Below are 26,505 nucleotides of genomic sequence, written 5' to 3'. Positions count from 1 at the left end.
CAGTATGATTGCAAGTTGACTTAAGTTGTTCTAAGGTACTCTTCAGTGGTCTGCCAGTACATAATCATGAATGAAAATATTTTTTTATTGATTTTTAGGTTGTATGTTTAACATTCCATTCATGTAAAATATGTACAAATATATGTAATAAATCTTTTGAAGCACAGTTTTCTTCACACTTCCAGGTGATTTTTTTAAAAAAAGTATTAATAAAGAGGCACCGCTGTGGGGCAGAGCTTCTGTATGTCTCTGTCCGCAGGCAGGAGTGCAGAGTCTCTGGGCCAGCCTCTGGTCCCTCTCAGAGCCCCTTTCGCTCTTTGCAGATCCTGCAAAGCCGATATGTGACAGGCTTTCATCCAGCTGTCCGAGGACGGTCTTGGCAGAGCAGAGCTGATACAGCGGCTGTCTTGCCAGGGTGGCTGGAGGCGAGGATCTCTGGTTGATGTGTCCTCTGGTGATCCTCAGCAGACATGATGGCCTGGCCTTCAAGATGAGCATAAATTAGAGCTGCCAGGTCTGGAGGTGGGAAACTCATGTGGGTGGTTTAAAAAGAAAAAAGAGGGGGTAAGGGGGTGGCAAACAGCTCTTTCTCATCACATAGGGACTGGGAAGCTCCATCAAAGCACCCAGCTAAGCTTAGTACGCTGCTCATTCCTTCAGTTTCTTCTACCCCAATACCATTCTAGCTTCCTCCCAAAACACTTCATAGTTTCCTCTTTAAAACTGACTCCCTGCCAGTGTACCCATGGCTCGGCCATACGTGGACTTCCTTGTCCCTGATGGTTACCAACACTCTCCCGTCCTAAACAGCTGGGAGGAGGCTACTACAACAGGCTCCTGCGGGGACGTGTTGCTGGAGGAGGGAATTTCTGCCCAGAGCCACAGAGGGCATTAAATCGTTCTCCAGTTGAGCTCCCTGGCGAGGGCAGAGCACTGTGCTGCTGGGGCAGCAGCTGCAGCTAACAAACACATCGGCTGGCTCCCAGGGCTGCCTGCAGCAGGTGGCTATAGGCGTGAGAGACCCAGATGGCTGCATTATTACTCCAAATCTTCCTGCCTGCCCCGACAGCAGCTAAGGACCTGCAGCCCTTGTGCTAAAAGTGAGTGAGATGAGGATGGTGGCACAGATAAGCCACGTGCTACTGAGGACATGCAGGTTTTGGATGGTGTATGGTGTAAGTCTGCTGGGGGGAGAGGGTGATTTTACACCCCTTCCCCTGTGCTAGCTGGGAGTGGAGCTGCAGGTGCTCTCAGCAAAACCAAAGTGCATTTCACCAAGGTTACATGCAGCGTGGGTGGGGAAAATGAAAGGACTTCACTCTCCAGGCAGGAAACGCCTCTTCTTATGTTGGTGTGTTGCATCTCAACCCAACAGGGTGCTGCTTCCAGCTGGGGGCTGTCCGCAGGCTGGTAATAGCTGGTGGTGAGCTGTGATGCAAGGGTTCATGGCATAGGCTCCTCCGAGGCTGGGTGTCCGTCCTTGTTTCCTCCACTTTTGAGACAAGCCTTCTGGTGTGGCCAGGGGTAGCTGAACCCGTTGTTAAAGCACAGTGACAGTTACGACCCTCGCAATTCTCTCCGTGGGAGGTGATAGTTTTAATGCATGAATTATTCAAGTCTGCACCAAGAGACAGTTGGATGTAATTACTAAGGAACGTGTTCATATCTCTTGCTAGTTTAACTTTCTTTTTTCTCCCCGATCGCCTTCTGGGAAGCCTGAATTCCTTCACTGCCAGTAATTCCTGCACTTTTCTCCTCAGTCTCAAGCCATATTACAGAAGCAATTGATAACTTGTTAGATCTGCATTTGGCTTTGCATCAGGAAAATCTGCTGGAAATTATTTCAGTTCAGTAGGTACAGGATTTCATGTGTGGAATTTAAATTAGTGGCACCTGTTGGTATCATGTCCTGCCCTCCTGCCTACAGCTGGAACATGGGACCTGCTGCCTTTGCCCCAAGTTACTTGCCTTGGGGGGTGAACCAGGTGGCAGCGCCAGCCCCAGGCTGTTCTGAGGTGCTGTCGGCACGAGATGGTGATGCTGCACGCGTGTGTGTGTGTGTCTGGCCCCGCTATCACACGCCTTTGCTTGGTACAGCCAGTGGTCCATGTCCACTTCTGGATGCGGCGTTGCTTTTAGCAGGAAGGGGAGCAAAACATGCCGCCTGTGGCAAAGAGAGCAGGGAGGGAGGGGAGAGTCCCCTGCAGCAGCTGGAGCTAAATGAGGGCATTTTCTCCCCTGGCTTTTGAGTGCCCTGTGCTGGAATGTCTCGTGCTCCTGAGGCTACAAGACCTGAGCAATATCTGTGCCTGGGGGGCTCAGGCTGGAGCCTGCTGGTCTCTGCAAGCATCACCCGGCGTGTTCGTTTAGCTGAGGAGGGGCCCAGCTCCATCCCACCCTGCAGGGAGAGGGGTACCCATGTCCAAAAAGCCAAAGGCAGCCACAGAGTACACTGCTTTGTGAGGTGCTGCACAGCTCGTGCCCAGCATCTCCTCACCAGCTGGCCAGTGGACAACAAGGAGCCTCAGCAAAAGGCAAGTGAGATGGAGTTTTCTAGTCCTCATTTAATAAAACGTCTGTTTTCTGAGGGGGATGAGATCAGGGATGCGTGGGGGCAGGGAGGAGGGTTTGACATAAATAAATAATTGTGTAAAGCCCATCCTCAGTTGACACAAGATGACTCACTCCTTGTAAAGGCAAGAACGTAGAAGAGGCAGATATTAAAAGCACGGGGATGGGTCCTCAGCTGAGCTCGGTGGAAACTGCAGGTGCTTGGTGCCTCTCCGGATTTTGTCCGTTATCTTTTGAGTCATGTTTTGTGACGAGCTTCTGCCCTGCTTTTCATTTTCACCCTGGTTATGGATTTCTTTGTTTGAATGCGCATTTAAATTATAATAAAGCCTTTCCCCCGCCCCCCCACTCCCCTCCTAGTTGCTTCACCGTCCCTGGAGGTATTTAAAAGACGTGTGGATGAGGTGCTTAGGGACATGGTTTAGTGGTGGACTTGGTAGCGTTAGGTTTACGGTTAGATTTGATGATCTTAAAGGTCTTTTCCAACCTAAACGATTCTATGATTCTATGATTCTCTGATTTTAAGCCAGCTTCAACGAAAAGGAAAACCCAAAGCCTCTGACTGAGCCCAGATAAGCTTTGTCACCGCAGAGAACAACCACCATGGGGCCATCCCCCCCGTGCCGCTGTGGGATCTCCTCACCTGTTCCTTGCCTCAGAAGACCCAGGTGACTTCTAAAGGGCGCAGCTTTCCTCTTCACAAGTCACTTGGGCCAGGATTAACATCTGCAAAGCTCAGGATTAAAGAGCCTGGCAGGTAACGGGAGCATAAAAACTTGACAGTTTAATTTGCTCCAGCCCGTGAGGTCTGTCTCCTGGCTCGCGAGGCTTTAGCAGCTAATTAAGTTGCTGACTTTGGTGTATAGGATGAATCCCCAGACACGAGTGGTTGGGCATAACTTAGTTGTTTGCAAAGGGTTTGCTAGAGCTGGAGCTCCGTCTCCCTTCCCCACGGGAGCAAAGGGGATGCTTCCACACTGAGGCCAGTTTGCTCTCGGGCGCAGTGGCTCGCTGCAATGGTGGAAGTGGCCCCTCGGCCGTGCCACCAGCAGCCATCTCATGGGACGGCTGCCTGCAGTGGGGGCCGGGACAGGGGAAGTGCCATTTATAGTTTTGCCACAGGCTCCTGTTTTCCTCTGCCAAACCATGGAAAGGGAACAGCGTGAAACTACAGGGAGGCAGACATGGGTCTCTCGCTGCCTTTCAGCTTCAGTGCTGCTCCTACAGCATGGGATGGAGGGATTGGGATCCTGCGCTGGCGGTGGCTGAAGAGCAAAGGCTGCATGGCCTTGCACCACCCTGCGAGTCGTGAACTGGGGTCTGACAGCTGGAGGTGCAGGTCTGACACCCAGTTAGCGGAACTAAACCAGGCTCAGAAAAGCATCTTTTCCAGAAGACCTGGCGGTGTGTGACCAGAGCGGGACAGCACTGCGTTGCAGCAGGCCTCTCTTGAGGGCCACTGTATTATCTGGCATGACCGGTAAGCACGCACAGCTTGCAGCAGCCAAATGCAAGTCTTGCACCTCAAGCCAGCAAGAGTTCATCCCCAGCAGTGGGTGGAAACCCAGAGAGCTCCTACAGTCAGTGTGGCAGGAGCACTACCGGGGCGCAGCACGGCAGCAGTGTGTGTGTCCCTGAGCCACAGTCAGTTTCCCTCCCTGCCCCTAACTGGGTTGGCACCCGCTGCTGGAAAGGTCCCTCATGGATAGTGGCAGCTGTGAGCGCCCTTCTCCAGCTGTGGCAGCTCCTCTCTCTCTTCTGCAGCCAGAATTAGTGAGGCTGTCACAGTCCGTCTCAATCTATCTAGCCAAGTGTCTGCTTGACAGGGCTTCAGCAAAGCCAAAGCCCTTGCAGGCAGCCTGTTCAAGTTCTTTAAAAAGCTGTTTGTTTATTATCATAGTGCACAAGTGGAAAAAACATAATGCTGTGTACAGAGAATGACTTAGCAAACTACAAACAAGTCTTAAAAAAGTTACAGTTGTCTCTGAATTCGAGTAAACAAGGCTCTCACTGCAAGCTGCAAATGTGTTGCTCCGATGCACTCTACAAATAGTCCAGTAAGACTATGAAGGAAGAACTGCAGCCTGAATGCTGTGCCAATAAACAAGGAAACTCCAGCTGCTCCCAGAACAGCAACCAGTTTCCCCAGCACAGCTCCCAAAGCTGTGATGTGCTCCATGAAGCAGACCCTCTGCCCTGGGTGAGTTGGGAGCAGGATGCTGTGAAACACCTCAGTTTTGCCAAAGCCAGACTGAACTGTGCTCAGACCTTCAGCCCAGCCCAAATGAGTGCTCGCAGCCCAAAGTCACCTCTGAAACAAGTGGCTATGACTGGCGCAGTCACTAGCACCGTAATCGGTGCCAAACTCTGTTCTACGTGAAGCTGGGCTTGATCCTGCCACCACTTACTCTGATGCCCTGTTTAGCTGCTGCAACTCCATAGATGCTCCCATCCCTGAAAACACTGCCCTGGATACCTGGCTGGTAACAGCTGGGCATGTAACAGGATTTGCAACAGGGTTGAGGTTGGTGTCATGGTACAACTAATATAGCTCCAAAGGCCGCTCTAAACCAAAAAAAAGGGCAGAAGTGTCTGCATTGGAAAGCTTGGAGGGAGCTGTCGGGGACACTTTGCACTGCTTTAGTCTATCAGCGAAATGAGGACAAAAGCTGGAGTTTGTAACTCTATTTATTTTCTACCTGGTAAATGAGCAAATAATTCAGTGATTAGAGCAAAGGGGGAGCACACTTCCCTCCAATACAGGCAAATGACACTTCTGGTGAAGGCCCGTCTGGCACCAGTGTCTCCTCCCCTCCATAAGGGCAGGCTGGCAGAACAGGAACATTTTGCCAAGGTGCATGGGTGTCTGATTTGTTAAAGGTGCTGCGAAGTCTTTAAAGGTCTTACTTCAGCAGATGTTTTTGCAATTGAAATCCAGCTCATCTGCAACTATGTGCCCTTTTGCTTCAGTAAACAAATGGCTCAGGTGCAGAAGTCATTCAAGTTAGCTGACTTTCCTCTGACATGGTCTAAAAGCCTCATCCGTCTCCCTGTGAAAAATCAGTGCTGATAGCATGGACAGGGAGGAAAAGCCACTGAAAAATAATGAACACTACGTTGCTTTTCTTCTCTCTCTTTTTTTTTTTTTAAACTGCTGGTTTTGTGAAAAGCTTTATGAGTATTTTAAAATGTGTTAAGGGAGCTGAAGCAAGTGGACAGAATTGGGGACTGGGAAAGCTTTGCTACCATGTAGGAAAGGGAGAAACTGACCTACAACGCAAGCCTTTTTTCATGTTTTGCTTTATGGGGCAGATTTGGGAGATGGGAAGGTGAGAGTTCATTAGTTTGGCATGTTAACTGGAGCTTCTTCCAGCCTACCAGGTTTTGTGGGTTAGTCAGCAATTGGAGAATTAAGTTTTTGGGGGGTGGTAACAGAGGAGAAGGAAGGAAAATGGATCACACACTTCCATTTTAGGTTCCTTGTACACACTGTGGGGTAGAATTTGAGTTTACCTTTATAAAGCATGCCTAATTTGCACACAAAAAAATAGTCAAATACCCCACTCCTGTGCAAACTGGTTTCTTTTAAGGGCATCTAAAGTTGCACTCCCTAAACACTAATTATTTTTGGGGGGATAATGTTTTCTTGCTGGTCCTTATCATTGCTACCTGCCCCTTGCCTTCCTCTTTCCACTAATTCAAACATAGAATAAAAGCTTTCCAAGCAAATCTCAGTCCTTCTCTGTGCTTACATGTTGCTGTGAGAAGGGATTTCTACTTGACACAATTGATTTTTCAATCGTCCTTTCTCCCCCCTGAAGCTAGGCAACTTAATATCGGTGTGTTGCCACCAGCATGGTGTCTAGGCCAAGAGCCAAGGCAATGAACAGCCTGCTAATTAATATTTCACATTTATCTCTAGACCCCCTCCCCAGAACAAACACTGTGAAAACAGGAGGTAGCAGTTTGTATGCAGCCCTCAGGAAATTTTAAGCAAAAGTGTTTTACTGCCAGTTTTATGCTTTTACAGTGATGGCAGTAAGGACTTCTGGTTATATAAAAGAAAATGTATTGGCTTCAATATGGAAAAAAAATAAATTACTGAAAGTAATCTGAGCCTCAAAAAAAAAAAAAAGAAAGAAAAAAGCAGTGTCTACAACACTGCCTGTAGACAGGGGAGAAATAAGGGCCTAATTTCTAAGCAGAAGAAAGGTATTTATGTTGAAAACATTGGTACCATGCAACTGTTATAGATGGATTATGTTTCCAGTAAAGTTACATACGTTCATTTTCATTTACAAGGCAGATAATACTGTGAGCTTGTGGAGTTTGTGCATCTTGCACCCCTTCTTGCATATCTCTCTCTCTCTCTCTGTATATTTATGTATATAAATAAGTTAGAGATTATTTACATCAGTGTACAGAATAAATCTAAACTCAGCTATCAAAATGCATACACCTGCCCGTGGATTTGGTCTGTTAACACTTTGCATTTCATCTTCAAAGCACCATACAAACATTATTTACCCAGGCAACTTCCCACTCACCAAAAGGATTAAGAGTAACAGGCAGGGTAAGGGATGGAGCACAGCATGTTCATGAAAAGGCAGCTAACCACATATCTCTCTCCTGCTATGAGCACTGCAGATTTACACCTTTATAAAGTCTGTAGTCCAAGTGTAGGAGTAATCTTTGTAACACAAAGCTTGTCAAAATGGTGAAGTCCTCATTCAAAAGCAAATGATCCGTTCTTCATTTTCAAAAGCTTTGGCCTCTTCTTGGCTTATCAGGTTCCCATTCAAACTGGAGGCAAAAAATAAAAGGAATGTGAAAGTAAGGTAGTGACTGTGGCCCGTCTTCTATTTTTCCAAGGTTTTGGAGCAGAGATCACAGCTTTGCAATGCCGTGTGAGCTGCATGCTTCTCCAGGGCTCACAGTTGGGAACCGACCTCAGACAGGCAGGCTACAGCACTGCTGCACATACGAGGAACAAGGCTACTTCTTCAGAAATAAAAAAGGAACTAACACCTAAACTTCATTGAACTAAAATCGGTGTTGGATACGCAGTTGTTAGCATTTCAGCAAGCAGCATATAGCTGACAAAGGTTCTTACCACGCAGTGGGCTAGTTTAAAGAAATTTAGTCTTCAGAGCGTTTTGTGTCTTCCATGACAACATGGCAAGAAAATTCTGTTAGGTACTCAGTCATTATTAATGTGAAATGACTTAAGGCAAAATTTTCAAGTCTGGCTACATAAAGTTAATCTACATTGATATTTACACCCCTGAAAATGAGCAGCCTGGTAAATGCAGCTTTCAGAAATGTTAAAATCTACTAAACCATTTAGACTTATGAGATTATCAGGGTTAATGAACACCTCTGAAAATTCAGGCAAGAATCAAAAGACAGATTTCTGTCTGAAGATTCAGAATAATTCAAGTGGGAATTGATGCCCCTTCTGTAGACGAAAGCTGACCATGGCCTTTGAAAAAAGCATCTTCCACATCTCCAGGGAACCCACTAGTCAGATAGTGAGTCATCGTCTTTCTGAGCAAGAATTCAGCATCCTTTCACTAAAACAAATATATATATTTAAAAATAAATTTCACGTTCAATAATAAAGCAGCGGTGCTAAAACCAGCACAGTTCTATTGACTCCTGAGCTCCTTGAGGTGAGGGAATGAATGTGGTGTTTGGCTTTGTGCCTTACAAGGCACATGTGTGACTATGTGATGTCTACCTAATCTAAAACAAGCAAATCTTACAAAAAGTTAATCTTCTTGTAGCTTAGCACTTTCACCACACAAAGAAAATCCAAGCACAAATTCTATGAACCAAATTAGTAATGCTAATTAAACGTAACCATCTCCTGCTTGTTGGGATTTAGCTCCTGAAAAGCATGAACACGTTCAGAGGTTTAAAAATAAATCAGGACAAGCAAAACTTGTTCTATAAATTTAGGCCCCAATTCTGCAAACACACACATTCTACGAATCAGTGGTACGTACAGACAGATGCGAACTAACAAAACTGCTTGACATTCGTAACACACAGGGAAGCATTTCAATGACAGAGGCTTTTTACCTATTTGAAACTCACAGCTGGAACTACAACCCCTGCCTCACATGAACTTGCTCTGAATTTTTTAGGCTGGAAAGTAGTAATGCCAAAAGTGCTTTAAAGGGAAAGAAAGTTTACAAAGTGAGCCTTTGAGGAGGGGATCTTTACCAGACTTCTTTAATAGCTGTGTTCTCCTTGAGAGCTTCACTGAGGTACTTCACACCTTTGGCTGTAATTTGATTCTGGATGAGCCTAAAAAGAAAGCACTTCATGTCAAACTAACATGCAAACTAATTTACAGCGCATGCACAACCTACGCTCAGCTTGACGTCAAGGAGCAAAGCTGTCTGCCACAAGAAGGTGGTTGTGATTTCTATCTGAGAGGATGGTACACAGTATTGGTCAAATGCCCCACACACACTTTCAGAAACAGAGCCCAGAGTATCAGTCTTTTCCTTTTAATCTTGGATCTGGTTGCATTCTGGAGATACCGAGCTTAATTACATAGCTGACAAATTTCTGCTGAGAACTGTTTACTACTGGTATGGGATCTGGATATTGGGACTCTGAGACTGACTAACCTTTTAGCTCTGTTTTCTTATTAAGAACACCGTGAGACATTTTTAAGTATCTGAGTACAGAACCTGTGTAAGCCTAGTGTTTTAGCAGTTATGATCTAGGGGTTGCCAAATCCTTTTGTCTTCTTTATGAGACCAGCAAGATCTTTGAAAAATAAGGCATTGAATTTGACTCTGGTATGCGCAGGTGCAAGTCCCAGTGAAACCACCTTAGCAGCTATAAAGTATGTCTAATCCGAGCTGAGGGGAAAAAAGAGAAACAAAAGATCCTCAAGTAGCACAACTGAAGAAGCATTAGGTAACTCTTATTAACCACTGTAGACCACCCCCCTAGCTAAAAATTAACAAAGCACCCTCATCTGCATGAGTATAAAAATACACATCAGCCTAGCCTAATTCAATACTTACCTTTCAGTCTACCATGGTGTGCCCCATAGCTGTACCATTCCATGTGACTGGCTGCATGAATCCCACAGGATTCAGGATGAGACTGAAAATCGGAATGAATTGAATGATCTCTTAGGGAGGGAGGGAAGGAAGGAAGCAGGGAGGCATTCCCATTAAAGGACTTTCTGCACTTGGTAAATGAATCAAAATGCAGAAAGATCCAGTAGATTCTTTCAGCTACTGGAAAAACACTTCAATTCTGCCTCAAGTTCAACTATCTATATAGGTCACTACCTTTGGAGGTATCCACTGCTATAACCAACAAAGCAGGATATAAATTTGTCTACTGGCTGAAACCCTTGGACAATACTGAGCCATGGTAAAGACATGTATCTAGATTACTATGCCTGCTTTGCGTGGGGAAAGTTTTATGACTAATTAAACCCAAACTGCTCAGTGAAGCATATCTGCAGCTGTGTGCAAAGAAATCAAGCCCTTCCCCCCCCCCCCCTTTTTTTTTATTTTCAGGGTGATGGGCACCAGAGCTTCTACTGCTTTCCAAAGAGGCTACAAGTACTTGGCACCTCTGGCAACCGGCACGCTCTCCAAGGGGCAGGAACTAGGATTAATACAGGGAATGCTAAAGTCTGGTTAGGAAAGTCTTTGTAAAGCTTGTACAGGGACTCTGTTTATTATATTCTCTTGATCGCTTGGAATGAATGAAGAGCTATTAGTTTCACAGCCCACATCTGCCCATCCCCATCCATGGATAAATTCTTGTGAACCTCTGGATTAGAACAGCCAATGCTGTGTTTTCTTAGAAGTTTAGCAAGTCTCTTTGTGATTGCTAGAAATAATCCTGAGCTTCCTGGGGATTTATGTCTTATAGATGAGTGTCTTGCATGAGTGAAAGTGCTAGCCCTAGAAGAAAGCATCAGGCAAATGGGACATGCATTTAATTGTCTGTCATGTAGGTTCTTGGTTTAAGAGTAAGAGTTGAACTTCTTACTTTCATAGTATGATGATAAACAGTAAGTATCATAATAAGATTACTCTGTTCTAGCTGTCTGCCTGTATTTTTTTTGAAACTTTTGTTTCTGAGGCCAGTACTGTTCCCCTAAGGAGAGATGAAATCTACTAGTAGTTCAAAAGTTACCAGGACACACAGCTTGAACTTTTCCCTGTATGAAAGCAGGTTCAAAATGCTAGACAGCAGCTTTATTAACTTTCCATTAGAACTGTCTACAACCAGTCAGCTGCATCCAGACCATGAACAGAAAGCTTACTGTGACCTACATAGACTTGGAAGGTGAAGCTTTAATGCAGTGGCTGCCAAAGAGCCTGTGCCTCTGTGGAATGTAACTCACCATAAGTGCACCAGTTTCTTGTTGACCTTCAGCATCTCTGCAAAACTCATTGCTGCCTCATCATCCAGCTCATTTTTAGTCAACCTAAGTGGGAGAGAAAACGTTCACTTAGGATGTTATCATTATTTTTCAGCCCCCTGTTTTTCCAGCTTGTCTGTGACTTAGCTTTAGACAGCCAAAGGGGGATGTGCTGTTCCTGCCCTGAGCAATTTCTAAAGGCTGGGCACAAAGAGATACTGAAGAGAAGCCCTGGAGGTAAAAGAGACAACAGTATCAGATCTTTATTTCTCAGAGCAGTGATCTAATGATACTTTCTCATGATGTTTTAGTGTCTAAAAGATGGATGAGGTGTGGTGGAAAAAGGCAGAGAGGTAGAGACAACACTGAAGAGATGCAAAAACTGAGGACAAAGAACTTGACTTCAGATGATGGAAGTGAAAGAAGATGGGGAAAGCAAGATGGAGGGAGCAGAGCAAAGCATGACATTGGGACATTGGAACGTGTCCTAAAGGACACATGCTGCTGATCCATTACTCATGCCCACATTCTTCCAGAGGGATATATCTTATAGCTTGCTGGTAGTGAAAGCATAGGGATGGGGGGAAGGAGAGAAGGAGAAGGGGCAGGGGAGAGTAGGAGGAGGCAATGGGATTGGAAAAAATAAAATTAGGCTTTCTCTGGAGAAGGAAGAGAAGGAGAAGTAGACCACACTGTCAATTACCAAAATATTTTCACGGAGTTGTTGTGTTGCATAGCTTCAGCAATACTTTTGCCTCCCTCTGTTGTAATGCCGTTGAATGCAAGACTGTGAAGTAAAGATACAAAGGTGTAAGAAACAGCCAGCACCACTTGGCCCTTCTGCTGCCAAATACTAATGAATATCCTGGATGATCTGTTTCCCAATTGTGAAGTTCAGCATTTGGGTGTTTCAAAGGCTCACATACTTTGCAAACCAGTAAGTCCATATGACTTTTACAAGTGAGAACAGTTCACAGGCTGCAGCCTGAGTGCAGGTCTATCATACAAGCCATAAGGTTTGCTGTTAGTGAATTGTAGTCTTGGGACTTGACAGCAGAGTTGCACCCAGTGATTTTAGAGTCAAGGCTTTTAACAAGGACAAAGAGTTGTACTCAGTAGTACACAGGTTTTTACATGTATTTGTCATCCCAACTCGCTGTACAAACTGGGCGCTTTGTCCTTTAAGTCCTTCAGATGCCTGAATATCTCATTCTTCTTCCAAACACAACACCTTCTTTTGTGTATGGAGAGATGAGCTTGTAAATGCATGCTTTCCATTACAAACCAAAAACATTTCTTAGTCTGCCCTTCATTCTTTGAATAGACATTGGCAAAATCATCCAGTTAAAGCGATGCTCCAGGCTTTGAGAGTTCAAAAAGTATTTCCCACCTCAAAAGCAAGGCTAGAGCCTGAAAATAGCGCGAGGTCTCAAAAAAAAAAGTAGAAAGAGGGATCAAGTGGGGCAATGGCATAAGTATGTGTTAGTACAAGTCCCTGCTAGCTTCAGCGGAAACTAGATATTCTCAGTCCACCATGACTGGGCCTAAAAATGGTAAATATGCTAAAGTGATGTAGTAGGGACTATCTTCCCTTAATCTTCGCATAAAGCTACCACTGGTGTTAACTATGAATTCAAATCATGAAGCAAGATTAACCAGTGGAAGGCAAGAAATGAACCCCAGTGCAAGTACACTGCAGAGCAGAAGATTCACCCTGCACAGCTGCCAGTAAAACCTAGCCCTAGCCAGCACAGATACTCCTCCTTATTTTTGCAAACACATTCATCAGCGTATTTGTTCCCGTCTGAGAATCCCTCAGCTCTGATTCAGGTTCAAAATGTTTTCTTTCAAGTCTGACGCGTCTGGATGGATTCTACAGTTATGGGAAGATGGCTATTTCAGATAGCTTTTAAGTTTAAATATATCTAGGTCACTGCTCCTGTTCAGCTTTTAATTTTTAAAGCCCGGCTATCCACTCGCAGAAAGGAGGACAAGGCACCAGCTCTGAAATCCCTGGATCTGAAGTGGCAGCAATAAGCTCTCCAGAGATCCCCAAACTCCCGGAGTACCATATTTCTAAAGAAACTAGTGCCATGTGCCACCTTGTGGGGAAACAGAGGAGCCTTGTCTGTTCCCTCACCATGAAGGCCAGTGGAACTGGGAGACAAATCGAAAGGATCACCATGAACCCAGTGCTCCAGTTGTGTGGAAGGACTCCAGAACAGCAGCAGCAGCCACAATATGCATCTTTAAATCCCTAGCCAGCATTTGAAAGTCTAGCAGGGGATGGGCTGTTTTACACTGCTGGCTTCTCCCCGTGCTGTACTACCAACTTCACCCATGCTAGGGCTTCCAGAAGGCTAGTTTGAGATGAATCACTGAACTCCAGTGAGAGCTACATCTCATTAGCACTGAATGTGGGGTGTCATAGCTCCACTGGAGTATAGGATGAGCCTGAATTGAAGAATGCCCTAGTCCCTACCCAAACAGCTTATTGCCTAAAAATTACTTTGGTAAAAGCTGCTGTACCTTCGCAACAGAAACTGTTAACACTGAGCTCACTGGGAGCCTGATTCTGTGACAGCTGGTGCATCCTTCTGCTAATGCTCCCAGATCAAAATGGCACCCACTGACCATGTGCTTTCACAAATGCCAGTGACTCTGTGCAGCACAAGGGGAGGAGGAGCACATAGAGGAAAGGATACCAGCCCTGCAATATTTTTAACTTGCTTAATGGCTGCACAGGGCTTTTTGATTCAGTCTGGCCTCTTGCTTGCACCAGGAGCCTGTTGGTTACACAGCAAAGGCTGCAATACCAGATGGTGTTCCAAGCTAACACTTGGTGGGAAGAGTCATCGCTTCAAAGCTTGATGGGAAAGCCAGCACTACGCTGAGCTGCCTGGCTCCGCTGGTGTTTTACCTCACATTTGTTAACCTGGGGTGGTTCCTCAGGGCCTCTGCAAATGCCTTTGCTCCTTCGTCTCCAACTTGATTACCCCACATCCTGGTGAAGAGAGGAAACCAGGAGATATCAGGTGTGCTTCCTTACTGCCCCTCGGCATTGCATTGTCCCTTTTTCTCTCTTCCCCCGCCCCCCTCCCCCCCCATCCCGATTACTTCACAGTCTTTCAGGGTTGCGAGAAACCTGGCAGGTACCCTCCCCACTGAGCCGGGCATGTTCCACTCCCTGCACACCACACCACCAGCCTCTGCTGACTCACCAGTACCCTAAGGCCACAGCACAGAAGCAGCTCTAGGAGACAGCATGCTGCAGCAGGAGTGCTTTTGGGATCACCTTGCTGCGCTGGGCAAACCCTCTGCAGCCCTGTACCCTTATGGGGTAAAGGAGTCTTGCAGTCCTGTACAGTGAGCTGCTGTGAAAAATACACAGAGACATAAATCCTATCATTTCCCTGCTCAGCATTTCCTCCCCATACCCCTGCTGCAGTTTTCTTGTTACCTGTTGGGCACAGACTGGCCTTTATACAGTGCAAAATACAGGTCTTGGGAAAGGCTCCCCAGATGTACGACTGCACAGGGACCCACACCCAAATGGATGACTTTCTGAAGTGAACTGCTCTACAAGCTCCCCCTCTCCTTCAGAATAGTCTGGCAAAATGGTTACAATTCTTTCAGCGTTATACCCAAGCGGTATCTCCTCTCTCGCCAGCTGCCAAGAGAAAGATCAAAATCTCACAGGGACAGTATGACCCCTGGGCTCTTCCACACATTTGTAAGGAGTAGTATTTCCAATGGCCAAATATCCCTTGATAACACAAAGGGATAAGAGAAGGTAATGTGGTAAAAGCTGCAGAGATTTCATCAACATTTAATAGCAGTATCTGTTCAAATCTTTTCTATGCAGACCAACCACTTAGAAAATTCACCCTATATTATGAGACTTGAAAGCACCTCTGCTGAGGTATAAGGTTTTGTTTTGTTTTTTTTTACAGGGATCATGGCTTGATGACTCAGAGCCACACTCAGCTTGATGGGTAATTAGTTGGCAGCTCTTTTAAAATCAATTGAGCTTTGTGGTATCTAAACACATCCACTTCCAGTAAGTTCCCTAGAATTTCCTTGTCCTTCAGTCCCAATGCAGTTATGTAAATGCTGAATATATCTGTTTAAACATTTCTGTCCAAGCTATCCTAAATCCATTTGGAGTGATTATTTCCTCCACAGGAGAAAATAGGAGTCCTTCACTGAAATTACAGCAAGTACAGCACAGCAGACTCAACTACATGACAATGCAAGTGTGCGTGCTGTTGACTGTACTTCTGAAAAGTAGTAGAACAACAAGGTTAAAGGTCAAAAATCTAATTGCTCAAATCTGATTTTCATATTTCAGGGTTATTGTGATATTCACAATGGCCAAACAGAGGTTTTAATTCCATGTATTTGAGTATTAGATTCTGAGAAAAACGTTCTGTAGAGTGGAAACAGAAACTGGGATTTGCCAGAGGAGAAAAAAACCAAAAAAACCTCTCAAGTCTAGCATCTCTCCTGAGAAAGAGGACAGGGATTAAAAGTTTAGAGTACATTCAGACCTCTCTCCAATAATAACAGACTCTCCAGTTTGGGACAGACTAGAGAGAAGGATGGTGGGAATTCCTTTTTATTCTCCCAGCTCGCAACTTTATCAGGACTTGATGCAGAAGGTTTGACAATTATAACAATGGCACTCAATAACTAGGTACATTACCAATAGTTATAAAACCACCCAGACTTTTAAAAATGACCAGATATCTCTAGAACAGTTGTGTTGCTGTAAGAAAAATGGCTATCTTTACATACTGTCCTCTTGTTTGTTTGTTCCTCCTTCAAGGTTCTGTCAGAACAGGGAAAGAAAACCAAACCAAACATTGTGTGAGCTTGATAACAATAAAGCAGCCTCCTTTTCTCTCTGAGTGGAAAATGAGTCTGTGCTTCTGCACCAGTTTGTTCTAATGCCTCTGTGAAGAGGAAGGAATGGCAGAAGGAAAGAAGGTAAGCATGAAAGAAGGAATCCTAAGGGATTTACAGATGCCTTGCAAGACCAAGCCTTGAGCTCTGCTCCTTAGCACTGAACTTACCCAATTTCAAACATTGTCTTGCTCTTCTGGATGGCCTGGGCAAGGCACTTTCCTCCTTCGCTAGTTATTTTGTTTGCTCCTATTCTGCACAAAATACATGAATTGATGAGGTACATCACTTACAACTACACAGCTATTAGAACATCAGCTCAGAAAGCAATACAAGTATTTAAGGCTAAATAACTCTGAAGGCTAGCTACCGTTATCGAAGATTAACCTAGAGTAAAAAAAATAGTGCAGGCATTTGACCTTTGATTAAAAGCCGTAATTTTATGTTGTCTTTTACACATTTTGCATGTCAACCCTCCAAATCAGAAGTATTACTGTAGAGTCTTGGTTTTGGTGCTCAGTATGTCAGAAATTAGCCTTAGGAGCTGATCCTCAAGACAAGGTCCCCTGTCTCGTTTTTAATATAGTTCATAATATCAGCAGTTGCTACAGAGTACATGAATTACATGCGGCATATTTCATGATGCCACAGGAAACAGAGTATTTCTTGGTTGTGTGGCTCCAGAGGAGACTGCAGCTGATAAGCACAGATTGTAATAATTTCAAGTCTTTCTGTTCTGACCATAGGCTATAGGTAGTGGCATAGGTCAACGCAGCAGTGGCTCTCTGGCTGGCACTCTACAGAAGACCTTTTCTTTTTTTTGGCCTATGTTGGGATATCAAATGGCTGGAGTTCAAGGAAAAGATAAGTCTCAATTGCAGGTACATTGATGTAAAGAACAAACCAAACCCAAAACCCCCTCAACCCACTACATTTACATAAAGTAAAACTGGCTTGTTTGACTGATTTCAGGCACATGAATATGTATTCTATCTCAAAATAATCTCTGGGGTTACTATGCAGCCTGAAAGTAACCATCTTCCAACATGCTTTTTTGTGAAAGTTACATTAAATAAGCAAAGCACTGTGTCAAAGCAGTGAAAGAACCAAAATGCTCTTGGGTTTCAAAACTCTGAAAATATTTCAAGTGAGAAGGATGTGGCCAGTGTGGAATTTCAGAACAAGTTAGTGGTAGAACAAAGACTAGAACCCAAGAGTCCCTGGCTGCTGGTTGCTACATTCATACCAGCAGCTGATACTGCTGTAGTTACCTCTATTTTCTGCCATTGGTTAATGATCTACCTTTACGTCAAACCAGCGTTGTGCCTGGCCGGACACTCTTATCTGGGGAAGTTCCAGGAATTAAAGGGAACAACTCACCAAGTGAATTTGGGGAATTCCAGAGTTGAGATATGACACCAGCATAGCCTGACTCCAATGGCCCGTAAAAAACGAGATATAAAGAAGCTTGGTACTAAATCCAAGTGAATTCGCCCACTGCAAGGGGCAGCAAGGTTCATGCACCACTTAAGCCTCACTCAGGTGCTCAGACTGGATTTAGGTAAAGAACAGGTCTTGTGCTCTCCTTTTGCTTACTACTATATTCCAGTAAAGACTATGGATTCAAGAGTATCACCCGCTGCCATTCACTGCTAGGCTACTGTAAAAGAATATGCAACTGCAACCTAAGTTATATTTTATTTGAAACATAATTTTTGTTTTTTTTCCACTCTCCCTCACATTTCAAGTTGCTTTACCTTAGTTAGGATACTGTAGAAAGGAAAAAAAAAAAAAATCCAACATACTTAACGTATTCAAGGCTTGAACACTCTTCAATTAGTTTTGCAACATATTTGGCTCCAACATCAGTGATTTGATTGTTGTATAAGCTTAAAGAAAAATCACATTGGTAAAAACAGATTATTCCTGTCATTACTTTAATATTTACAACCTGAATGTTTTATAATGCACACATAGCATCTATCTTTTTTGTATGGCTTTATACATATTCACAGTTGCTCGTATTTCTATTTTGATATACAGTTCATACTGTGAAGGGCTAAATATAAAATACAAGTAGACCAGACTGTAGATAATGGGAAAATATTCATATAATTTTTTTAATAAATGGTCTCCCCAAGCACACAAAGCTTCCCTTTATTCCTGTGTTAATACAGAAATAATATTGCCAGAAGAGAAGTCAGAAAACACCAGAAGAACATATTTTTTGTCTTTTAAAAGTCAAAAAATCCCCTTGCAAATATTACTGAAGATCAGACGTACTTACATTAGGGCACTGGAGGAAGGAGGTGATTCTTGGTATTCATGTTCACTTTTCAAAAAGTCATTTTTATGTGACTACTTAACCAAGAGCAGGAAGTCAGAGCTAACATGCCTTCTAGCTTCCACTTGATTAAGAACTAATTAAGGTCTTAAAGAAATTGGTATGATGAACATGACACTTGAAACTGTTTGTTTCTGATACTAGTCTCTACCAAGCTGTATCTGCTTTGCATAGTTGAAATAAATCAGTTTACAGCAGAGAGAACAGAAGGCTCTAGCTATAAAGCGCCCACTCTTTTGCTTGCATTCTCTCTCCCCTCTCCACAGCTAGCAGAAAGCTTTAGGTATAAAACTAGCATGTCCGCACAGTTCAGTAACCTGAAAGCAGTCCGCACTGTGTTACAGAAGGGCTTGATATTAGCGAGAAGCCATCCTGTGAGGCAGTGCAATGGGAGAGGAAGCTGTGGCTCTTTTCCCAGTGAAATGTTACAGCTGAATCATTTCTGACACAAAATGCTGCGTTGCTTATGTTCAGTAAATGAGGAGGTAACTGTGGTTTCCACCCCACCTTTGCTGTGTCAGTACTGTCAGCATTGCAGTTTTACTTTCTAGTATCAATATGTGGTGTTTTGCTCCCGATTGGTACATACCCCAAGAACGTCACAATTTGGTACTTGGAGAGCTCTTCATACAAGATCCTTACTCCGTGATCTGTGACCTGATTTACACTGAGCCTGGAATTAAGGGAAAGAAAAGAAAGTATGAATCAATACAGATTACAAGCATTCATCGCCCGTAAGTTAACGAATGACTGGAGGTCTATGCATTTTCCTCTGATATTTTAACAGGTCCTTATGCTACATATTAAAAGCCATTAAGGGCAATGTAAGCTCAGTTTCATATGGTTCACTTCAAAACCAACAGAAAACAAAAAGCCCCAAATCTCCAAGGTAATGCTCTGGAAGCTGTCCAAAGAACTGAAAACAATAAAATGTAATAAATCAGAAACCAGAGACAGACATCTCATCCTCCTCCAGTGCTTACTGTGATTGGAGGAAGAAATTCTGCTTGACTCCCTAGCAAAAGCAAGCTTTCCAAACTACTCTTCTTGCAAACTTCTGAGTACCTAGTGAAAGCCAGGCATCTTGAAAGTCACAACACATTCAGGCTTCACTGAATAAAGGTTGTGAAAAGCTCTGGCCGGGAAATAGAACTGCAGTCCCATGGGTGTGCTAGATGTTTCTAATTTTATTGTCCCAACTAGACATGAAACAAATCAATGTCAGTCATTCACAAAATAAAAATACTTCTTTCCACAGTTGTTTTGGGGGTTTTTGTTGGGTTTTTTTTTTTTTAACTTCTCAAGCTTTTTCACCTTGCCTAAATGGACAGGTTCCCATGAAACATTCCAATTCTGATGAATCACATTTTCTGGGTAAAGCTGTCCCTCTGAAAACATTTTGACCAGCTTTAGTTTCTACACAAACTTTGAAGCTGAACATTCACTGCTGAGAGTGCCTTATTACCAACAGCCTCCCTGGCTCTTGCTAGTAACTCGGTCACTTTGTAATGCACTAGCACATAGGAGAAATCAAAGCCAATTTCTACAGATCAGAACAGTCTGCTTCTTTGAAAGGGGTAGTTAAGCTGTTAGAAACAACATTTCCTGACCTGCAGAAGTTGGTCATTAGAAATCAAAGCCCTAACATCAGAAGAACCATAAAGACAAAAAGGCAACTTAACAGACTGGTTTGGTGCTGGGGATGGTGTTAAGATCACACTGTGTATGGCATGATCATATGATAGGGACAAAGAATGAAAGTCTGTCCATTTCCTCTTTGTTTTGTCTTACATACAAGCATTTTCCCCCGAAGTTTCCTTATTGCTTTCTCTTGGGAGGCCAGTTGATTTGCAACTAACTGGAAAAAACGAATGTCACTTGCTCTGATTCAGTCCTAGATGAAAACAAGGCAGAGCACAGCCAACCAGGAAGAATAAATCCATTTATAAAAAAAAATTCTTATGAGGCCAAAGGAGCTTTAAAAAAAGATATATTTGAAGTTCCTGGTTTTCTGCACCTAAATGTTTGGACAAATAAGGTATAGCTACATGGCATAATCTCAAAGGACTGGAGGTGGAACAATCTGGCCTGTGATGTTGGAAGTGGAGTTAGTTCTCCCCGATCACACCAAGCCGTGTCCTCCCTCCACATCACCTCAGGGAAACACCACATCTAAAGACTTCAACTACATCCTTTCATGGAGTACTACATGTTAGCTTTTGTTCTGTGAAAGCCAGACATCTTGGCAGGATGTAAAAGCAAGAAATTCAGATCTTCTGATCAAGGGTTATTGTGAATAGTAGATCCTCTCTTACCCTGTATGACCAAGGGCAGAGATAGGCTCAGGCAATCTTCAGATGATGGAGGAAGCACTTCTGTTTCCTTTCTTTTCCCTTAAGCACTTTCTCCCACAAAAATCCTCTTTCAAGGCAAAACAGTTTGAGTCGGAGCTAACTAAACCTACAGGTTTAAACAGACCTGGCTTTCAAGGACTTCTTATCATCCCTTCCATTTGCGTTTCCAAATTCACAGCTTGTCCCTGCTCCTGTGACTGGCTGAACAAAGATTTCAGAAGATCTGAAACTAATTTCCAGCAGCAGTAAGAATCCTCATCTTTCTCCACTTTCCTCAATTCCTCCAGACCAGCAGTTTGTGGAATAAACCAAGGATAAACAAGGACCTGCTTGCACAGACTCCTACCTGATCACTGCAAGCTTGCTGAAACAAGGTAGCAGCTGTTTTACTCCATAGTCATTGATGTTGTTGTTGTCCAAATCCAGAGCCAGGCGCTTTTGAAAGTGATGCACAACAAAGGAAATAGCACTGCAGTCAGCAGAGTAAGCATTGCAGTATGTGAGCTTGATGTAATTGGCATGCATGCGTTTGGCAGCCAACTTCCCCACTTCCTCGCTCTGAGTCTCGTAAAGGCACCTCAGCATCCAAACAAAGTTGGGCTGGACCTGGATCTGATTGTAGTTTGGAAGCCTGGACCGAGTGAGGCCTTTCAGGTGGGATTTCATGCTTTCCCCAAGGTATGTGATGAGCGTTTTTCTCTTCCTCTTAATGATTGCAGGCAAAACTAAATGTCTGAAGAGCTTCTGCTTGGATCTAGAAAGCAGGCCACAAAGAAACAGGTTGGTAAAATGAAAGTGTTCATTATTTCGGAAAGGATCCTCCCCTGCTAGTTGTTTCTTCAACCAAGGAATACGAAGGCAAGTAGACTGGGCAGTCTCAGTCGAAGAACATTCATTGAAAAACTGAAGCAACTCCTTGGCACCCACTTTCTCTTCAATAACCAGGAACAAAGCTGTGAAAAAAGACTGAAGGGTTAAGTGCAAGAACTCATAAGTGGACTGATTGTCACAGCCACTGTAACCTTTAACTGTCCTGAGAAAGCCCAATTGCAAATCTTCTTCAGAGATGTTCGCTGATGAGACCTCCTCCTGCTCGAAGATAAAGAAAGAGTTCTCCATCCCTTTGCATGCCATTTTACCCAAAGCTAGAAGAGCTTCCTTTCTTGATTTGAAGATCTCTGCTTGGCTCCTGGTGGTGTTCTTCAGCAAACTTGTTTTCAGAGATCGGTTCAAATGGACTTCAATCATAAGCAAAAATACATCTGTCAATGTAACAGAACAGTCTGGAAGCTCGTGGCTGTCAAACATGGAATGGAAGTGTTCATAGCATTTAAAGATAATCCAACAAAATAAAGGCACTGAACACAAACTGCAGAGATTGGGGTTAGCTTCCAACTGGTTCAATACCAGTGTTCGTTGCCCCTCATCTTTGAAAAACATGGCAGTGTATTCCTTCAGGTTATTTGTGGAGAAACCACGGAGCAACACTTTCTTTCTAATGATGTTTCTTTGGATCTCAGTTCCTGTCCTCGCTGTAAGAATTTTCTTGGATCCCTTAAGAAGCTTTCCTCTGAGAAGGCTTACCAGCAGCACGAGGGGGTGGATGGGTTCATTGGGCGAACACATCTCAGGAACACTACTGAGATCAAAGCTGGAATAGATCTCATCGAAGCCATCAAATGTGAAAAGAACTGTATGAGGGAATTGCAAGATGTGATGGAATACCTCTGTGGGGTCCTGGTCTGGGTAGCAATTATATTTGAAGAGTAGGTCTTTCAAACATATGGCTTCATCTTCCTTAAAGCAACTAAACATCCTACATCGGAAACGGAAGAAAAATTTGGCCCCTATGTCCAATTCTTTTCTGGCCCAAAGGCTTTGTATCTTTTGCAGCAAGATGGATTTTCCAATTCCTGCATCACCAAAGACATAAATAGTCTCTCCATCTTCATTAATTAGCCCAACTGCATCATCAAATAGGGCTTCTAATTGACACACTTCGCCTAGACTCTCATTGGTAAAACTGACCAGCTCCATAATACTATTAGAGTAGATTTCTTCAAGCAGCATCTCTTCCCTTTGAGCGTAAGACATAACAAACTTGGAGTCCCGTCCCAGTTCATATCTGAGTTTCTGGCAATACCTGCTAACTAAAAAGACAGTGAACTATTATTAAAAAGACTATGTATACGATGACCCACCTCTTTGGGAACTGAGAGGGGGCAATAAACTAAAAAAATTCTTATGTAAAATTGGTTCTTTGGCAGTTTACGTCTATTTATTTGTGCTGCCATCATCACTCTCCTGGGAAATTCAGGTGCTAATGAAAGAGGCAACATGTGAGCCACCATTTCCTGAAAGCCAATACTGACAATACATTGCTTTAAGGGGCTGCTATCTTTCAGCTGAGACTCAAAGCCAAGCCCCTGTTTTTTTAAGACTGTTTTACTCTCTGTAAAGGCAGGGGTTGGTGGTCACTGATTAGTTTTGGCATCTGCCTTTTCACTATATTTATATTCTACCTGCAATTTCTATCAGGTAGGTGGTTATTCTTTCCTAACTTGTTTGGTAATTTTTATTATTGTAAATAGAAGGCATGCATTTTAGAAAGTGGGTGCCAGGCACCTCAAAAGCTTTTTCTAAGGGGACAAAAAAAGAAAGAGGGTCTCAGTTATTGTACAACATTGGCTTGTGGTTTTATTGCAACAGAAACTTCACTTCATACAGGGGCAAAGTAATTCTTGTATTTATACAGTATGAAAAAACCTCTCAAGAGGAAAACATTTATTTCTGCAATACTTCAACTCTGACTTTTGATATAACTCATCATTCAGGATCACAGAATAATTCAGGTTGGAAGGGACTTCAGAAGGTCTCTAGTCCAACCTCCTTCTCAGAACAGGGTCATTTGTGAGATCAGATGAGGTTAGTCAGGACTTTGTCTAGATGGATCTTGAAAACCTCCAAGTATGGAGACTGCACAGCCTCTCTGGGCAACCTGCCTCATTGCTTGACTGTCCTCATCATGAAATACTGGCTATTCCACTACCAAAACATCACAATGTTTCTAATAAATTGTAGCAGAGGCCTAGAAAATACTACAGCTGGCACAAGGTGGTTATGCCATTATGCTACATGTCCACAAACAAATGCAGAATGAGCTTGATGTTAGCAAAACAGAATGTAATATATCAACATGACTGTTGTGTTATACAGTATGCCTTTTAATTATCTGGCTACCACTGCTAGCAAGCACACTATGCGCATATTTATTTTCCCTGGCTGTGCCTGCTTAGACTCTCTTACTCTCACATCACCTGGTTAGAGCTTCCTACATAGCAGGGTAAGTCTAAGGAAAGGGATATAGATGCATGACCTTACCTGGATCTGTATTTACCACAAGTTTACTACAAATATTCTCTGAAGGCTCATAACCTATTTCATCCAGCCAAGGCTGAAGTTCATAGTAAGCATCAGTGACTTTCTGCAGGACACGGATGAAATATTCTGAGACTTCTTCTCCCTTGCTCTGAACCAAGTCTAGAATTTTGCGAACCTGAAAAAACACCACATGAAAGATCACTGATGCACAGCATTTTATCACAGTTACGCTTGTAGACTGCTTTAGGATCCTTTTTGGACAGGAACAGGGCACCAAAATCAAAACTGGTGCTTCAAAAACTTGAATTCAAAATCTAGCTCTGAATTTGGACCATCACAAAACTGACTTTGTATTTGGATGTTGCAAGAAAGTTGGCTCTGCAAGTTAAGGTCTGAACCTGTAACTAAATCGTACGCTAACCAGAAACAAAATGAACAAATACCGCTCCTCAATAGGGAACCCAAAGGATTTCCTCAGCCTGGCTAGATAGTATATTTTAAATCCCATGCTGGTTAAAATAAAAAAGAAAGGGGTGGTTTCTCAGTGCCCTAATTTCACTCTGTGGTTTGTAAATATTCCAGTCACATTTAGATTTACCTCAGGATCCAGCCAGATCCAGAGCAGAGTAGGCACAATCTCTCTCCGTATCTTAATGCAGATCCAAAAACCTACAAGTCTTCCTTTTAACACACCAACGCAGCTTTGCAGGCTCTCTCTGTACAATGGCCTTGTTGCCTGCAACTGTTACTGAAACTAATGGCTACCAGGCAGTGGCTGGAACAGTTTAAGACTAAGCGTTACCTCTAAAGGCAAGGCAGAATCTGATCTCTGTGCAACCAGTACAGGGCAACCCTAGTAAAAAACCCTCTGTAAGACAGAGCAATCATTTGGAGGCCCATTTTGAATGTCTGGAACCTCTTCTTGCTGGAAATTAATGAAGAATTCAGTTCTAAACCAGACAAAGGTTTCTAGAGACTGTGGTCTCTTGTAAGCTTAAAGCAGGGTGAGGTACATAAAGCACAGCAAAAGCATGTTATTTTTTGACAATCTGTATGCTCCAAAAAGCAATTTTATTCCTTTCAGAGAAGCTCCCACAGAGACCACTTCACTTACTATTGTGGCCTGCTCTCTGCCTCTGCTTAGACTCCTGATGCACAGCCTCCCTCTCAGCTTTGTTACAACAATCATGTATATTATGCTAAACAATAAGAAATGGAGATGATCATACAGTGTGTATTTATTCAGCTTTGACCCTATGCACAGAGCGAACACTGTGTTACCATTTCAACTTGCCAGCAAGAATTACTGTTCTATAAAAATCTGCACTGTTAGTGAAGTCCAAGGTCTCTGAATTTTTTATGGTTTGCCTGCCTCTAAGTGTGACACTATTCTGAAGCTGCATGACTGGTTGGTCAGGGAAATGGATCAGGAGTTTGTTTTAAGTCATAATGCAAAGACCAACTGTGTACATGTGATAATTTTCTCCTATCAAAAGACCAGGAAATAATTTTTGCTACTGATGCCCAAAGATGAATCAAAAACCCAAATGTGTCGGGATATATCAATTTTCCATACAAACAGTTACAATGTACATTGGTCTTTAAAGAGAAAGGAAGGTGTGCACATGGACAACACACAATCAGTAACTTCCAAAATAATATTTCATTTCTGTCTCTCCTCCTCTAAAGCAGGATGATCTGTCTCACGGCATCCTGAAGCCGATTTTCCTTGCAATACCCTGCACAATAATGAAGGCTTGCGTGTAGCAAGCTGCACTCTAACAGCCACTGTGGTCACCTCCTTATCAGAGGACAAAGCTGCAGGTGGGGGGAGAGAACAGCAATTATCACCCTGCTCATTCTTACAGCTGCCAACGGGCATTACAAGCAGTGCCAGCCGTGCTGGAAAGAGATGTGCTGGAGACACTTGTTCAGAATAGACACTAGACGTAAAATTGCCAGATAAGCCCATGAAACCCAGTGGTAGATTGAAAGTAACAAAAAGCTTATGCTGGCTAGTGAAATAAAAAGAATACCTTATCTGCTTGAGTTGGAAATTGGACAACAATCTCTGCATCTTCAGTGGAGAAGTAGTCATTCTTAATCAAGTTGTCAATCAAACACTGCGTGTTTCGGATTCTACTGACCAGAAGTTCTCGGTATACCTTCAGCAAAGCAATGAAGGACGGAGGACTTGCTCCTGGAGGTTTTTCCACAGAAATCTCCAACTTAGCACAAAGTTGGCCTTCCATAGTTGAGATAGCAAGAAGCTGCTCCGCCTAGCCTCATCTTTGACAAACTGTCCATTTGCAGTGAGAAGTCAGCTTGGAGTTAACTTTGGGGAAACAGGCAATCTGTCCTTCACATTACCGAGCCTGTAAAAAGTAATTGTATAGAACCTCGATTTAAATCTTATCCTATGCAGATACATCCTTCAATTAGCTATCATAATATCTACATAATATCATGGCCAACTTTATCAAAAAGTTTCTTCCTCAGGTACTTCCATTTATTTGTTCAGGTTTTGGAAAAAAAATATC

General features: G+C 43.4%; 1 protein-coding gene across 7 annotated transcripts; it reads right to left on the bottom strand.

Moving 5' to 3' along the window:
* Positions 1 to 346: 346 nt before the first annotated feature.
* On the bottom strand, positions 347 to 26,333 carry NOD1 (nucleotide binding oligomerization domain containing 1). Of its 7 annotated transcripts, XR_009484031.1 has the most exons (12): positions 26,002 to 26,333; positions 23,966 to 24,140; positions 20,931 to 22,734; positions 18,820 to 18,903; positions 17,692 to 17,775; positions 16,057 to 16,140; positions 13,902 to 13,985; positions 11,685 to 11,768; positions 10,964 to 11,047; positions 8,800 to 8,883; positions 7,119 to 7,374; positions 347 to 483 (listed from the first exon to the last, which is right to left on the bottom strand). XR_009484031.1 is itself a non-coding variant. In XM_009814428.2 (11 exons), the coding sequence occupies exons 1-11, from the start codon at positions 26,215 to 26,217 to the stop codon at positions 7,302 to 7,304; spliced, it is 2,856 nt and encodes a 951-aa protein (XP_009812730.1). In that variant the 5' UTR covers positions 26,218 to 26,333; the 3' UTR covers positions 4,722 to 7,301. The 7 variants fall into 7 exon arrangements, 6 of the variants coding, with proteins under 6 accessions (XP_009812730.1, XP_059674448.1, XP_059674451.1 ...); XM_009814428.2 differs by lacking the exon at positions 347 to 483 and having other exon boundaries at positions 4,722 to 7,374; XM_059818465.1 differs by lacking the exons at positions 347 to 483; positions 13,902 to 13,985 and having other exon boundaries at positions 4,722 to 7,374.
* Between the last annotated feature and the right edge of the window lie 172 nt (positions 26,334 to 26,505).

This window comes from Gavia stellata, chromosome 6 (genome assembly GCF_030936135.1).
Source record: "Gavia stellata isolate bGavSte3 chromosome 6, bGavSte3.hap2, whole genome shotgun sequence".
NCBI lineage: Eukaryota > Metazoa > Chordata > Aves > Gaviiformes > Gaviidae > Gavia > Gavia stellata.
Note: the sequence above shows the minus strand (reverse complement) of the source record. Positions and strands in the feature narration are given on the sequence as shown.